The sequence below is a fragment of the Gigantopelta aegis genome, chromosome 9 (assembly GCF_016097555.1).
Source record: "Gigantopelta aegis isolate Gae_Host chromosome 9, Gae_host_genome, whole genome shotgun sequence".
Classification (NCBI taxonomy): domain Eukaryota; kingdom Metazoa; phylum Mollusca; class Gastropoda; order Neomphalida; family Peltospiridae; genus Gigantopelta; species Gigantopelta aegis.
This window is the reverse complement of record NC_054707.1, coordinates 84,804,431-84,821,225: the sequence shown is the minus strand read 5'-3', so window position 1 is coordinate 84,821,225 and position 16,795 is coordinate 84,804,431. Positions and strand designations below refer to the sequence as shown.

General features: G+C 35.4%; 1 protein-coding gene across 1 annotated transcript in view; it reads left to right on the top strand.

Annotated features, from left to right (window-relative positions):
* Positions 1 to 16,795, top strand: part of LOC121380558 (nuclear pore complex protein Nup160-like) — a 198,976-nt gene that overhangs the window by 42,815 nt on the left and 139,366 nt on the right. The window contains exons 5-7 of the mRNA XM_041509426.1: positions 1,930 to 2,008; positions 4,610 to 4,724; positions 13,919 to 13,997. Coding sequence (XP_041365360.1) covers positions 1,930 to 2,008; positions 4,610 to 4,724; positions 13,919 to 13,997 — 273 coding nt within the window. The remainder of the gene's footprint in view (positions 1 to 1,929; positions 2,009 to 4,609; positions 4,725 to 13,918; positions 13,998 to 16,795) is intronic.

The following is a 16,795-nucleotide window of genomic DNA, read 5'->3' as shown; positions in this document are numbered from 1 at the left end:
TCAGACGCATTCATTTGAGTCTAGAATCGTGGTCAATCCCCGCCAGTGGGATTATGTCTCGTTCCAGCTACTAAGGCATGGGTATGTACTATCATGGGGGGGGGGGGGGGGGGCATATTTATAAATAATAAAATTGAAGTGGAGATATTTTATTTTGATTTTGGGGGGTGGGGTGGGGGAGGGATACAGTCTATAACAATGACCAAGGAGTGTATTTGAAAGGGGGGCATGGTGTCGGTTCTGTGGCCTAGGAGATGAAAATAAATGTATTTCAGGGTCTGAACCTGCTTCTCTGAGACAAGTTTGAATTTCAGGTGTTAAAATGTCACATTTCCGACCTTCTGAACAGAGTAACTGGAAAAGTGGGAGAATGAGGACTATTAGGTCGGATATTAACATTTATTCCATTGATAATAATATAACGTTGGATAAAAATGGGAATGACATGGAATTGTACCCAAAATACACCAGATTCTTCTTCCTAGTCTTTTATTTTTATTTTTTTTGTACTTACTGTAACGCCTGAAAAAAAGAAAGAAAATAAATCAAAATATAAACCAGTAAAAGATTTAGCGTGGATGAAATAAATCTTAAGAAGTTTTCCCAAAATAAAATTGTATGGATCAAATTAACGGGGACTATACCGGGTCTGCAACAAGAACAAGAACAAGAACAAGAACGGCACTAGCACTAGATACAGCCTATATCCAAGTTCCTTTTGGAAATCACACTCGTACACATTTACATATTAAAAAAGCAGCTCGCAGACGAAATGACTCGTGATCGTTGGTCAAATTGGCGGTAAACATACATGTATAATGATATTGGTACAACTAGTGGAGAATACACATGCAAAATAAACAGCTCCAGATAAAACCATAGCTGCCTGTGACAATTGTCATGTAGGCAAAATAAAACATTATTTAAAAATATTTATATATTTTTTATTTCCCATCTAACTCGCAGTATTCCCCCCCCCCCCCCACTATCCTTTTAAAAACATTTTTATTTTATTGTATTCACTTTCTTTTTTGATTATTATTTATTTTACTTTTTTAAATACAACAAACGTAAAAACAGATTCGATCTCCCCTTACAAATGAAATGAACTTCCCTGCTGTGCCAACTATCACATACGCAAAACCAAGCTTATTCTTTCTTCCCCCCCCCCCCCCCCCCCATCCATCCATTTTTGTCTCGATTTCATGCCTTTTGTTAGTAAACCGAACTCTCCCTTCTCCATACACTCCTTTTTATTGTTTGCTTATTGTAATCGTTTCCCTTTGAAAGATTTACAAGGGTTAATGGTCAATATAAATGTATTATTTAGTTATTATTTTCAGTGTAGTGCGAATGCCTTGTTAACACGTATATCGCGATTTAAAAAACAACAAAAAAAACAACGTGAAATAAATATATTATAAAAAAAAAATTAAATTTGTTTTTGTTTTTTTAATTCATCACGTAGTGTACTCTGCTACATAGTGTAACTGACAACCTCCACGGCAACTGACAACAAGAAAAAGGTCAGAGGCTCAAATCAAGTAGCTCGTGCACGTTCGCAGTGACCGCCAATCAACCGTCTAACAGGAATGTTTCAATTTTTTCCCCGATAGTCTAGACGCCGTCTAGCTTGGTCGGAGTCGCCGTCTAGACGCCATTATGGTTGGTTCGTGTACTGTAGGTATTGTGTATGTGATGCCTGTTATTGTATGTAGGTATTGTGTCTTTGATGACTGTTATTGTATGTAGGTATTGTGTCGTTGATGACTGTTATTGTATGTAGGTATTGTGTCTTTGATGACTGTTATTGTATGTAGGTATTGTGTATGTGATGACTTATTTTATGTACAGGTAGGTATTGTGTATGTGATGACTGGGTTTTTTATGTATGTATTGTGTATTTGATGACTTTGATATTTTATGTAGGTATTGTCATGCAGAGTGAGCTGACCCAGTCGACTGTGATGCAGAAACTGTGGAAGGGTCTTGTTCCTGTCATGATCAGGTTACACACTTCTTAACACAACATATTTCTTAACACAACAGACTTCTTAACACAACACACTTCTTAACACAACACACTTCTTAACACAACATATTTCTTGGCAAAACCACAAAAACCGGGGGTGGGGGTGGGTGGGTGGCTATGATGGGTTGTTGTTAAACATTCATTCATTCATTCATTCACTTACACTGTAACAGACAGCAACAGACTGGTATGTTGTATGAGTATTCACATTGTAACACAGACACAGCAACAGACTGGTATGTTGTATGAGTATTCACACTGCAATACAGACACAGCAACAGACTAGTATGTTTTATGAGTATTCACACTAATACAGACACAGCAACAGACTGGTATGTTGTATGAGTATTCACACTAATACAGACACAGCAACAGACTGGTATGTTTTATGAGTATTCACACTAATACAGACACAGCAACTGACTGGTATGTTGTATGAGTATTCACACTGTAATACAGACAGCAACAGACTGGTATGTTGTATGAGTATTCATACTGTAATACAGACAGCAACAGACTGGTATGTTGTATGAGTATTCACATTGTAACACAGACACAGCAACAGACTGGTATGTTGTATGAGTATTCACACTGTAATACAGACAGCAACAGACTGGTATGTTGTATGAGTATTCATACTGTAATACAGGCACAGCAACAGACTGGTATGTTGTATGAGTATTCACATTGTAACACAGACACAGCAACAGACTGGTATGTTGTATGAGTATTCACACTGCAATACAGACAGCAACAGACTGGTATGTTGTATGAGTATTCACATTGTAACAGACACAGCAACAGACTGGTATGTTGTATGAGTATTCACATTGTAACAGACACAGCAACTGACTGGTATGTTGTATGAGTATTCACACTGCAATACAGACAGCAACAGACTGGTATGTTGTATGAGTATTCACATTGTAACAGACACAGCAACAGACTGGTATGTTGTATGAGTATTCACATTGTAACAGACACAGCAACTGACTGGTATGTTGTATGAGTATTCACACTGTAATACAGACAGCAACAGACTGGTATGTTGTATGAGTATTCACATTGTAACACAGACACAGCAACAGACTGGTATGTTGTATGAGTATTCACATTGTAACAGACACAGCAACTGACTGGTATGTTGTATGAGTATTCACACTGTAATACAGACAGCAACAGACTGGTATGTTGTATGAGTATTCATACTGTAATATAGACACAGCAACAAACTGGTATGTTGTATGAGTATTCACATTGTAACAGACACAGCAACAGACTGTTATGTTGAATGAGTATTCACACTGTTACAGACATTTTTCATTAAAATATTTTAGCTTTTTTGTTAAATTTTCAAGTTTAGATTCATTTGTCACAAACTATAAGTCCTACATCAGTGAAATGGTTTAAAGTTGCACCTATAGATGTCCATCACAGCAAATTAATCAATTTAATCATACTTTATTTAAAGTTAAATTGTGCATTTAGCTCTGTTTCTGATAAACGGTTTATAGTTACAAAATATGGTTTATAGTTACATCTGGATGTTCATCACAGTTCATCTGTATGCTCATTACAATGTATCTGGATGTTCGTCACAGTTCATCTGGATGTTCACAGTTCATCTGGATGTTCATCACAGTTCATCTGGATGTTCATCACAGTTCACAGTTCATCTGGATGTTCATCACAGTGCAACTGGATGTTCGTTACAGTGCAACTGGATGTTCGTCACAGTGCAACTGGATGTTCGTCACAGTTCATCTGGATGTTCATCACAATGCACCTGGATGTTCATCACAGTTCATCTGGATGTTCATCACAATATATCTGGATGTTCATCACAATATATCTGGATGTTCATCACAATGCATGTGAAAACAAATAAAGAATTAATTAAATTAAAATTTTAAATACTTTTAGCTTCGATATGATGTTCATCAGCAGAGGTTTTCTAATACTGATTAGTTCAGTGTCTGTCCGTCCATCAGTCTGTCAAATTTCCTTTGATATTTTTATCCTAAATGTTTGATTGGATAGTTGAAACTTGATATTCGGATTCTCAGGGGCAGTTTTCACAAATTAATAGAGATATATTTTTAAAATTCATATTTTTTTAAATTTTATTAAATTTTAAAATGTTAAATACAAATTTAACATTAAACATTTAAAAGTCTACCTTCTAGAGTTTTGATAGAATAGTTCTAAAACTTGGTACTATGATTTCTTTGGGCCTTCAGAAAATAGCTCAAGATATTTTAGAATTTCTATTAAATTTAAAAAATTTAAATAAAAATTAAACATTAGGTGGTCTTTACAAATTAATGAATTATCTACTACAAATTCAAAATTAAGTTGTAGAATGCTATAGGCCTCTGGTTCTTTTCATGCTTTGAAATGAGTGACAGAATAAGTTTTAATTTAATGGCTAGTTGATGAGTAAATATCTGAAGCCCCCAGACACAGCATCAGCTTGTATCTTGACAATAGTAGTGTTTGTATTTTACATTTGCAAATAATGTTGTGTTATTATAAGACCGGCGCTGGTGACACTGATATTTGTACAAATGGTTTCAGGGGTGGTCAGCAATCGGCAGAAACTGCGACATCAATAGACATCCAGCCTCTGAGGGGAGACTTCATTGTTTTCTGTGTGTGTAGGGACCATAAGCTACGACTTTGGTCTGTCAAGGTTAGTGGTTCTTTCAGCTGTATAACTGCAGAAAAGGGCTAAAAATTGTAATACGGGTAATGAAAAATGCATTTAACAAGTGATGAAAAATGGTTGAAGTTTGTTGAGAACAAAATCTATAAACACTTTAATCTTGGTTAAGCCAACTTATGATATTTGCTTATAGTGTGCATAATGTTTAGTTAATGTTAGGTAAAAGTGTGGTTAATGTTCAGTTAACCTTCTGACTACTTGCCTGACATCACGCCAGTCGACATACTGTACACTGTATACAGTGTATTCCCCAATTCATATTTCCCGTCGTTTTGCACACGACACTTGCAGGAAACAATTTTTTTTTAACAGGAAACAATTTATTTCACAGCTTTTGTTTGGTTTTAATGGAAAATACCTTGGAATTTAGAGTTCAAAAAGTGTTTTTTGGCAAATATTTTCGCTTGACAACAATGGCGGCAAGTCATGGTCATATTTAGGGACTGATAGCTGATTGTGACAGCTAATTTGATCGTTTTAGCAACAACGAAAATCATTAAATATTGTGATGTGAATCATAGTTCGGGTTTTTTAAAAATTCTGGTCAGAAAACCACTGTTATTGGGAATAATGGACATAAATATTGGACAGCGGGCCACAAATTCCCGTAAGTAAAGGCGACTTTTAAAAATGTTTGCCTAATTTTAATCAACATTAACTGATCTAAGATATAAAAATTATAAAAAACCCACAAAAATAATACTTGCCGATTCAAATATGAACTTTATTTTATGTATTTATAAAACATTTAAGTGAATATATGTGAGTAAAAATTATAAACTTGTACCCACCCAACGTGGGTTTCGTCAAATATTAATCCAGTAGTCTAAAGGTTAAAGAGTGGTTAATGTTGGGTTAATGTTTAGTTAATGTGTGGTTAATGTGTGGTTAATGTTCAGTTAAAGTGGTTAATGTTCAGTTAAAGTGTGGTTAATTCTAAGTTAAAGTGTTGTTAATGTTCAGTTAAAGTGTGGTTAATGTTCAGTTAAAGTGTGGTTAATGTTTAGTTAAGGTGTGGATAATGTTTAGTTAAGGTGTGGTTAATGTTTAGTTAAGGTGTGGTTAATGTTTACTTAAATTGTGGTTAATGTTTAGTTAAAGTGTGGTTAATGTTTAGTTAAGGTGTGGTTAATGTTTAATGCTTAGTTACGGTGTGGTTAATGTTTAGTTAAAGTGTGGTTAATGTTTAACCCGTAGAGTGCTGCAGATGTGTATACACGTTCTAGGTCAAGTATTATAACATCACATGGAACCATCGTCATAGCGTCGCTATGGTTTGACTGTTTTAATTTTTTTCCATATGAAAACGTTAATGGATAATAGGTGTATAAAATCCTCAAAAACTGACAGCTGAGAATGGGTGTTTATTGCAAATTTAAAAAAATAAAATAAATAAAGATGCGTTTGTTTTTAATCTATGATGTTGCAGTTTTTATTCCTCAGTGTAGGCCTACCCACATGCTACAACGAACTGTATTATACATTGCTATATCACCAGAATTACAAGAACAGTGTAGTTTCACTTCGAAATATTACTAAAACGTAGTTATATGGAACACGTTTTACTATGACGACTTGACGACGTCTGGTACCTAAAAGAACATTCGCGCAATTTTTGACAGCTGATCACGTGATGTCATTGTTTCCCCATTCCCTATCGATTTAAAAAAAATGATTTGTTGATGTTATATTAGATGTTATAAAGCAGTTGATATTTATTACAAAAATGGATCATTTGACAGCACAAGTACCACTTCCTTTTATCACGAAAGATATCAGTAGCGCTAACGTATCAACGAATATCAGTGTTGTTGTGTTGTTTTGTTTTTTGGGGTTTGGGTTTTTTCTTCTTTCCTTCTTTTTAAATTTTGGTTGGTTTTTGTTTGTATGTGCAATAAATCACTAAGTTATTATTGTTGTACTTCATAAAAAATCACTAAACTTTATGGTATGGTAATGCAGTGTAAATTTACATGCGATTTACAGGCCTATATAGCCAAGGGCGTATGGGGACTCTTTGATTTAGGGGGGCTGGAGGGGTTGATTTGCCCAAAATTTTACCCAGATAAAAACTGCCCGAAGTTTTCCCACTGTTTTGCCCCCCCCCCCGGGTCGTACGCCCGTGTATATAGCTATTCACAAAGATGAATTGCCTAAACAAAAATAAATAATAATAAGAATTGTTTTTGTTGCACTAATAAAGGTGAACTGCATTTATGCTCGGTACTGTTTCTCTCCCCAATTCCCATCAAATCACTCTTACATTAAATGAAACTACCAGTATGTATTCTCAAAAGTGGGGCAAGGCCGATAAGACCGCAGAGGGGATTGCTTTGAACTTCCTCAATTTTAGGAACCAATCACAAAAACCCGAACATAGCATGTCACACATATAATTATGGAGTGGCAAGGCGCTGCATTTGCATTAGTCCAGTAGATGTGGTTATGCTTGTATGCAGGCATTTTAACAAGGAAGGGAGAGGGGGGTTCTTACTCTAACGAGTGCAGTTTTATGGGGTCATGCTCCGGAAAATATATTGGGGTGAGGAAGAGAAAATTTCCTTGAATACGGAGGGGTTTCCACCCTGAAACCCTAACTTGCATGCACGCCTGAACTGATACAAACTTTCGTTATTATATTTTAATAAAGATTTAAAGAGATTTGAGAAAAGAATAAAGATTTTTGGAAATAATCCTCTAAAGTGGGATAAAAAAAATTGTTCGTTTTATTTTTATATTCTTCAAATGAATCCATCGCATTGACATCGCTAACTGATAAAAGTAGTTTCGTTTTTATAAAGGCGGTCAAAATAATATTTGACACCCAAGATAAATTATTTTAATGGTGAACACTAGATTAAAATAAACCTGACATCGAAAACATTTAGTTTCCATGGTTTCGGGCTTTCCGACTGACAGTTAAATGGAGAATCACGTGACAAAGAAGTCTGACCTGGATATGCAAATTAGGTGTATCCTGTTTCAATACAGTTTGTTGTATCGTAGTTTTTAGTAATAGGCCTACATTGTTCGATATAATACATTTTTGGTAGAAGAATACAAATTTTTCTTTTGATTTAACCATTTTCGTTAACACATACCATTTGGGATCTTCGGCAACACATTCAATGCAATATTTTCTGTGCAAGTTTAAACAGACGATCTTATTTTTCCAAAAGGTGTGCATATGTTTCGTACTTTTTTCTTCATATTATTATTATTTATTTAAAAAAAATTGTTCTGATAACGTCTTTGTAAGTAAAAAGTAGTTATTACAGTAGTTGTAAATTAAGTGAAAACATTAATTAAAATCAGACCTGTCAACCCTCCCGGATTCTGCGGGAGTCTCCCGGTATTTGATCAAATCTCCTTACCACTGTGCGGGAGACAGTTTCTCCTGTTAAATGACATTTTTGTAAGCATAAAAAAAAAATCGATCCTCTTTTGTCAAAATAACAGAAGGGAAGTAACTCTGCCTTTTTTTCTCATTCGGAAAATGTCGACTACTTTCGGTTTCCGAGAATGTAACAGGCCGAATTGTCCCGACTGTTTAACCTTTGCCGAAGTGAGAATTGTGGGATAGCCTATTTATATTGTTAAAAAAGCACATGGAGTTTATAAAATGATGTGTTATTATAATGTTTGTTGTCATCGTAATGGCTACGAAGCGTGTTGCCGCTAATTAAACAGGCTGTGTATTGACATTCAGTGTTGCCATATAAAAAAAAAAAACTATCCAATTTAGTTCCAATAGCCGATGATAAGATTAAAAATCAATGTGCTCTAGTGGCGTCGTTAAATAAAACAAACTTTACTTTTAATAACACCTCTGAATTGTAAAATGTCTTCCCACTGGATTACATAATGCAACTATGACAAATCTGAGTTGACAGCGATACACACGATGCATGTTAAAATCACATGTCACAGCAAGACAACGAAAAGACCAATTAGCTGTATAAACATACTTGTGTCAGTGAATTTTGTATGTTTGTGCGGTAAAATGTTGGTTATAAGGGTACACTTCAAGAAATTATTTTTGTACAATTAAAAAATGTTGTTTGACATTGACATAAAGTTACTCACGGAAATGGGTATAATTCCGGTATATTTCACACGATGTCCGTAAAGAGGTTTTACTTATGATTAATGAAAATACAATGTTTATTGCATCATTATAATGATTTTAAATCAGTACCACGCCACCGTTCCTCATTATAGTAAAAACTGAATATTAATTTATAAGATTTATATAAATTTGTCTTTGGTATTAGGTACACTAACCACAAATGATAATGTAACGCAACCTGTAAGGCTGTAAGTGTAATACCGTAAATGTACTAATTAAATTTTTTATTTCTTGTTCATGTTCTTAACATTTTTGGATAAAATATTTTTTTTTGTTTAAATATGTATTAAATCATAATAATATTTAAACTTAAAAAAAAATAAAAATAATAATAATATTTTTTTTTGTTTTGTTTTAATGCCAAGATCTAAAGTTAAGAAGTATATATGACATTATAAAGTATTCATATAACTTAGTGTAATAATGTTTTTTTTAAATCTTGCGATTTTGGGTTAAATTGTGTGAATTTAAAAAATCTCCTGCTTTTTGACCAAATCTCCTGCTTTTTCAACACACACCTCCTGCTTTCTCTTGACTAAAGGTTGACAGGTCTGATTAAAATGCGCAACTTCCTATTTTTGAAGTAATGTCCGTGCTCATTATGTAAAGTTATGTGTCGAACGTAATAGTTCTGCTCAGCGATCATTAAATTGCTAACTCGAGTCACCTCCAGCCCTCCGCTTATTGATATGTAGGGGGCCGACAGATAGATGATGGAAATAAAAAATTTAGGGGGTTCCGGGGTATATTCCCTCGTAAACTTCTAAAAACTAGATGATCTGAAATGCAATTTCCTGCATTCTACAAATAAAATTCATCTTTGCCTTAATATTTACTACAATATTATCTTTGATTCAGAATTATTATGGTGGGGGGGGGGGGGGGTCACTAGAGCCCTGTCTCCACTGTGCCTGTTTACGTAACGCTCTCAAGGAGATGGTGGGGGGGGGGGGGTCACTAGAGCCCTGTCTCCACTGTGCCTGTTACATAACGCTCTCAAGGAGATGGTGGGGGGGGGGGGTCACTAGAGCCCTGTCTCCACTGTGCCTGTTTACGTAACGCTCTCAAGGAGATGGTGGGGGGGGGGGGGTCACTAGAGCCCTGTCTCCACTGTGCCTGTTTACGTAACGCTCTCAAGGAGATGGTGGTGGGGGGGGGGGTCACTAGAGCCCTGTCTCCACTGTGCCTGTTTACATAACGCTCTCAAGGAGATGGTGGGGGGGGGGGTCACTAGAGCCCTGTCTCCACTGTGCCTGTTTACATAACGCTCTCAAGGAGATGGTGTGGGGGGGGGGGGTCACTAGAGCCCTGTCTCCACTGTGCCTGTTTACATAACGCTCTCAAGGAGATGGTGGGGGGGGGGGGTCACTAGAGCCCTGTCTCCACTGTGCCTGTTTACATAACGCTCTCAAGGAGATGGTGGGGGGGGGGGGGTCACTAGAGCCCTGTCTCCACTGTGCCTGTTTACGTAACGCTCTCAAGGAGATGGTGGGGGGGGGGGTCACTAGAGCCCTGTCTCCACTGTGCCTGTTTACATAACGCTCTCAAGGAGATGGTGGGGGGGGGGTCACTAGAGCCCTGTCTCCACTGTGCCTGTTTACGTAACGCTCTCAAGGAGATGGGGAATCGTGGGATGCGTTTGTATACCGCTTTTGACTGAAACATATTAGAAAAATATAACTTAAAAAAGGTTGCATGATGATAAAAAAAATGTATCAAGTTACTACATTTCGATATCAGTGTAACAGGCTAGGTGAAAGTCGCCTGTTACACTGTTGTCTAAACCTCGCCAAATAACCACGTTATCAAAACATAAAAACCTGATATTCTATATTTTATTGCGAATGTGAGAGACAGCGGGGTATTAAAAGTTTCTGACACAGGCAGTCAGCTTACACTACAAAGAATTGTCAGTCTAGGTCATTGTTCTTAGCCAATCAGAATACGGTATTTGCTTAACTGCGGACCCAGTGTGGTGGTAAAAATAGACATTGGTTTTTAGTTCAGACTTGGGTACTTCAATGAAATACTGCAGGCATGAAATTGAAAACAATGTTACACACTGTTACTGTTAGACTGCTAAATCTCACTGGTGCTAAAATTTTGTGTTACATTTGTGTTTAATTATCTGCAGGAGGTATGACCTTTTAAATTAACTTTGCGCAAACTTGCAATTTCGTGTAATTTATAAGGTGATGAAGTTGGGGGTGGGCTTATTTACGAATGAGGGCCTAATTTCTTAAATGCTATCAAAACGGGGGGGGGGGTGTGTGTGTGTGTGTGTGTGGTCTTATTCAAAGACATGGGCTAATTTCCGGTCAAATATGGGTAGTAGCTAGGGATCTTTTATATGCACCATCTCACAGACAGGATAGCACATACCACTGCCTTTGTCGTGGTGCACTGGCTGGAACCACAAATAGATCAATGGACCCACCGATGGGGATTGATCCCAAACTGTTACCAATCAAGCGAGCGCTTTACCACAGGCATCGTCATGCCCCTCAAAGATCAACAAAGGACCATTCAACATTAACGTAATGCAGACATTTGTTTTTACCATAATTTTTAACGGTCTTGTCCCATCCCATAATGCATATACTACAATATAAGGGCAACCCATTGGAAATGTATTACAATAATTGGGTTCAATTTACAAAATGTATTATTATACAGAGCTCAGAGTTTGGTGTTGTATCTGATGAGTTTGATGTACATAATAATATATTTCTTAGTACAAACAAGCCTAATATGCACTATAAAATAAAATAAACTATTTTGAATTTTTAGTTTTTATGTAAATAACTTTGACCTTTGACCTAATGACCCAAACCCAATATGTGGCTATTTAGCACTGCGGTCATGCAGCAGACAAATGAGGTCAGTTTGTTACATGGGGGGTGGGGGGGGGGGGGGTGTACAACTATGTATGTATGTGTATAATTTTATAAGATTTAAGTTAAAAAAAAGAGGTTTAATTGGGGGCGTGACTCTGTGCCCGCCACCTCCTGCTAGTTTGTTAAATAGTTTGGTAGTGAAACAATGAGCAAAATGTGACCTTGCCCTTTGACCGGGTGATCCCCAAAAGCTAGATCGTTATGGATCAGTCTAATATAAAAGTCATAAAGTAGAAGTTTAATGTTAGTTTGTTAAACAGTTTGTAGGAAATACATTGTCTTTGTCTCCTTTTACTGTGACCTTGACCTTTGATCTTGTAACCCCAAAAGAAAGCAGAATATGGATCTGCTTAGCATAATGGCCATGGTTCTTTCTATTCATTGTGACCTTGACATTTGATCTGGTGACCTTGAAAGCAAAATATAAATCAGTGTTGCATAGAAGTTTTAGGTAAGATTGTTTAACAATTTTGTAAGAAGTTTTGTCAGAAATGCCCAACAATTATTTCTTTTTTTTCCTCTTTTGTATGTGACCTTGACCTTTGACCTAATAATTTATGACCTACAAAGTAATATGTGCATTAGTTAGTTTGCTTAGTTTGAAGTTCATAAGTTAGAGGTTTACGGTCAATCAAGTAAACGGTTCTATAAGAAATACATTGACAGTTGATTCTTTCTATTCATTGTGACCTTGACATTTGACTTGGTAACCCCAAAAGCAAAATATAGATTGGTGATGCATAGTAAAAGTTTTAGGTCTGTTTGTTTAACAATTTTTGTAAGAAGTTTTGTGAGAAATGCCCAACAGTTGTGTCTTTTTTGTTAGAAATGCCCAATAATTGCCCCTTTTTTTTAATGTGACCTTGACAGTTGACCTGATAATCTGACCTACAAAGTAATATTTGCATTAGTTAGTTTGCCTAGTTTGAAGTTCATAAGTAAGATGTTTGAAGAAATTTCTTAAATGATTTAGTATGTAATCCAATGGAAACTACTGTTTTCATTATTAACTATGTACATGACCTTTGACCTCAGGACCTTAATATTAATCAGATACATTCTTGTTGTATAAGGGTCTGTTAACAGAGGATTATAATAACACTATTCATTGATTTTGGTAAAAGTAAACCTGCTTCAATTTCACCTTTTTGGCAGTTACCCAATTTGCAGTGGTTACCATGGTAACAGATTAAAAAAAAAGTAAACCTGCTTCATAAACATTTGCATACCATGGTAATTTTTAAAGGACATTTAATATTCTTAAGGTGTGTGTAATTTGAAGAATAATTAACAAAAAATGTAGCAATAGTAACACTTTTAAAACTGTAGTTAATGCCGAAAATTATGATGAAACAAAACTGATAGTACTAATCATTTCATGTCATTTTTTTATCAAATAAAGGTGTTTTCTAGGGGGAAAATACATTAAAAACATAAATATAGTTAATAAATAAAGATATTGTCTTACATTACAAGAACTTTATTAACTTAAAATTATTTTTTTATTAAGTAGTATCAAAGAACAAATCTTTTTAACTTTGTACTTGTTGCCATGGTAACATAAATAAAATAATTTATTTTAAAATATTGTAGTAAAGTAGCCAGTCCATTATAGAATAAGTGTGTATATTTTCATTTCAATATGCCAAACATTAAGAGAGATATCATTAAAAATGTATGATAGGTCAAATTCTTGAAGTTTTTTAAAAACAATGCAGCCTGATAGGGGTTATAGTGTGGTTAATGTTCAGTTAAAAGTGGTTAATGTTCAGTTAAGGTGTGGTTAATGTTCAGTTAAAGTGCGGTTAATGGTCAGTTAAAGTGTGGTTAATGGTCAGTTAAAGTGGTTAATGGTCAGCTAAAGTGTGGTTAATGGTCAGTTAAAGTAGTTAATGGTCAGTTAAAGTGTGGTTAATGGTCAGTTAAAGTGTTAATGGTCAGCTAAAGTGTGGTTAATGGTCAGTTAAAGTGTGGTTAATGGTCAGTTAAAGAGGTTAATGGTCAGCTAAAGTGGGGTTAAAGGTCAGTTAAAGTGATTAATGTTTGGTTAAATGGAATACCAGGACAACGTAGAAAATGTTTCACAAAAGTCTATTAAGTGTTTGTAAACTGTTTATTGTTTTTGTTTTTGACAGACTCGAGAATGTGTTTTGGTCTTCAATCTGTTGGACTGTCTGCCAGACGGAGATCTCAGTATGCCACCACTTAGCAGCAGTATGTTGAAATTATTTCCTACTTTAAACCTGTTCGTTTTTCTAAAGGCATAATAGCAGAGACAGCAGTATGTGTAAATTATTTCTTGCTTTAAAACTGTGATCATTTTAACCTTCTGACTACTGCAGGCGAGATCTCGCCCGACATCACGCCAGTCGACATACTGTACATTATATACAGTGCATTCTTGAATACATATTCCCCACCGTTTTGCACATGACTCTCACTGGAAATAAATTATACAGTTTCCTGTAAACATTATTTGACACAATGGCTGCTTTAGTTTTCGTTTTTCAATGGAAAATACCTTGGAATTTTGAGTTTAAAAAGTGGTTTTCAGCAAGTATTTTCGGCACGTTGCAGTCATTTTCAGGGATCGATAGCTGATTGTGACTGCTAATTTGATAATGAATTTGATTGTTTTACCTCCAGCCAGTGCACCACGACTGGTACATCAAATGCTGTGATATGTGCTATCCTGTCTGGGATGGTGCATATAAAAGATCCCTTGCTGCTAATCGAAAAGAGTAGTACATGAAGTGGCGACGGCGGGTTTCCTCCCTCAATATATGTGTGGTCCTTAACCATATGTCCGACGTCATGGGATATGAATCGTAGTTATTTAAAAAACAAAAAACAAATTCTGGTCAGAAAACCACTATTATTGGGAATAATGGACATAAATACTGGACAGCTGGCAACAAATGCCCGTAAGTAAACACAACTCTGTTTTGTTTGTTTTTTTGCCTAATTTTAAACAACATTAACTGGTCTAAAATATAAAAATTACAAAAACTTGCCGATACAAATTGAACTTTATTCTGATGTATTTATAAAACATTTAAGTGAATATATGTAAGTAAAATAGTGAGTTTTGATTGTTTTGTTTGTATTTTGCATTAAGCAATCATGTCAGATTATTAAAGTCCTACTCTAAGTGTAGACATTCATGGCTGATAAAGATCTACAGTAAGCAATCATGTCAGATTATTAAAGTCCTACTCTAAATGTAGACATTCATGGCTGATAAAGATCTGCAGTAAGCAATCATGTCAGATTATTAAAGTCCTACTCTAAATGTAGACATTCATGGCTGATAAAGCTCTACAGTAAGCAATCATGTCAGATTATTAAAGTCCTACTCTAAATGTAGACATTCATGGCTGATAAAGACCTGCAATAAGCAATCATGTCAGATTATTAAAGTCCTACTCTAAATGTAGACATTCATGGCTGATAAAGATCTACAGTAAGCAATCATGTCAGATTATTAAAGTCCTACTCTAAATGTAGACATTCATGGCTGATAAAGATCTACAGTAAGCAATCATGTCAGATTATTAAAGTCCTACTCTAAATGTAGACATTCATGTCTGATAAAGATCTACAGTAAGCAATCATGTCAGATTATTAAAGTCCTACTCTAAATGATTATTAAAGTCCTACTCTAAATGTAGACATTCATGTGTGATAAAGATCTGCAGTAAGCAATCATGTCAGATTATTAAAGTCCTACTCTAAATGTAGACATTCATGTGTGATAAAGATCTGCAGTAAGCAATCATGTCAGATTATTAAAGTCCTACTCTAAATGTAGACATTCATGTCTGATAAAGATCTGCAGTAAGCAATCATGTCAGATTATTAAAGTCCTACTCTAAATGTAGACATTCATGTCTGATAAAGATCTGCAGTAAGCAATCATGTCAGATTATTAAAGTCCTACTCTAAATGTAGACATTCATGTCTGATAAAGATCTACAGTAAGCAATCATGTCAGATTATTAAAGTCCTACTCTAAATGTAGACATTCATGTCTGATAAAGATCTACAGTAAGCAATCATGTCAGATTATTAAAGTCCTACTCTAAATGTAGACATTCATGTCTGATAAAGATCTACAGTAAGCAGTCATGTCAGATTATTAAAGTCCTACTCTAAATGTAGACATTCATGTCTGATAAAGATCTGCAGTAAGCAGTCATGTCAGATTATTAAAGTCCTACTCTAAATGTAGACATTCATGGCTGATAAAGATCTGCAGTAAGCAATCATGTCAGATTATTAAAGTCCTACTCTAAATGTAGACATTCATGGCTGATAAAGATCTGCAGTAAGCAATCATGTCAGATTATTAAAGTCCTACTCTAAATGTAGACATTCATGGCTGATAAAGATCTACAGTAAGCAATCATGTCAGATTATTAAAGTCCTACTCTAAATGTAGACATTCATGTGTGATAAAGATCTACAGTAAGCAATCATGCCAGATCATTAAAGTCCTACTCTAAATGTAGACATTCATGTGTGATAAAGATCTGCAGTAAGCAATCATGTCAGATCATTAAAGTCCTACTCTAAATGTAGACATTCATGTGTGATAAAGATCTGCAGTAAGCAATCATGTCAGATCATTAAAGTCCTACTCTAAATGTAGACATTCATGTGTGATAAAGATCTGCAGTAAGCAATCATGTCAGATCATTAAAGTCCTACTCTAAATGTAGAAATTCATGGCTGATAAAGATCTGCAGTAAGCAATCATGTCAGATTATTAAAGTCCTACTCTAAATGTAGACATTCATGGCTGATAAAGATCTGGGGCCTAATTCACAAAGGTCTCTTTGGCTCTGCTAGACAACAAAGCATCCTCTTTGCAAGTCTTTTAGCGAGATCGCAAAGTTGCAAGAGTTTTGTGAATTAGGCCTCAGCAAAATTGTTGGGATGTTCAGGCCAGTCTACTTACATAGGGGGAATATGCCATTGTATGAGATCAGATTAATTATGTTAAAACTAAT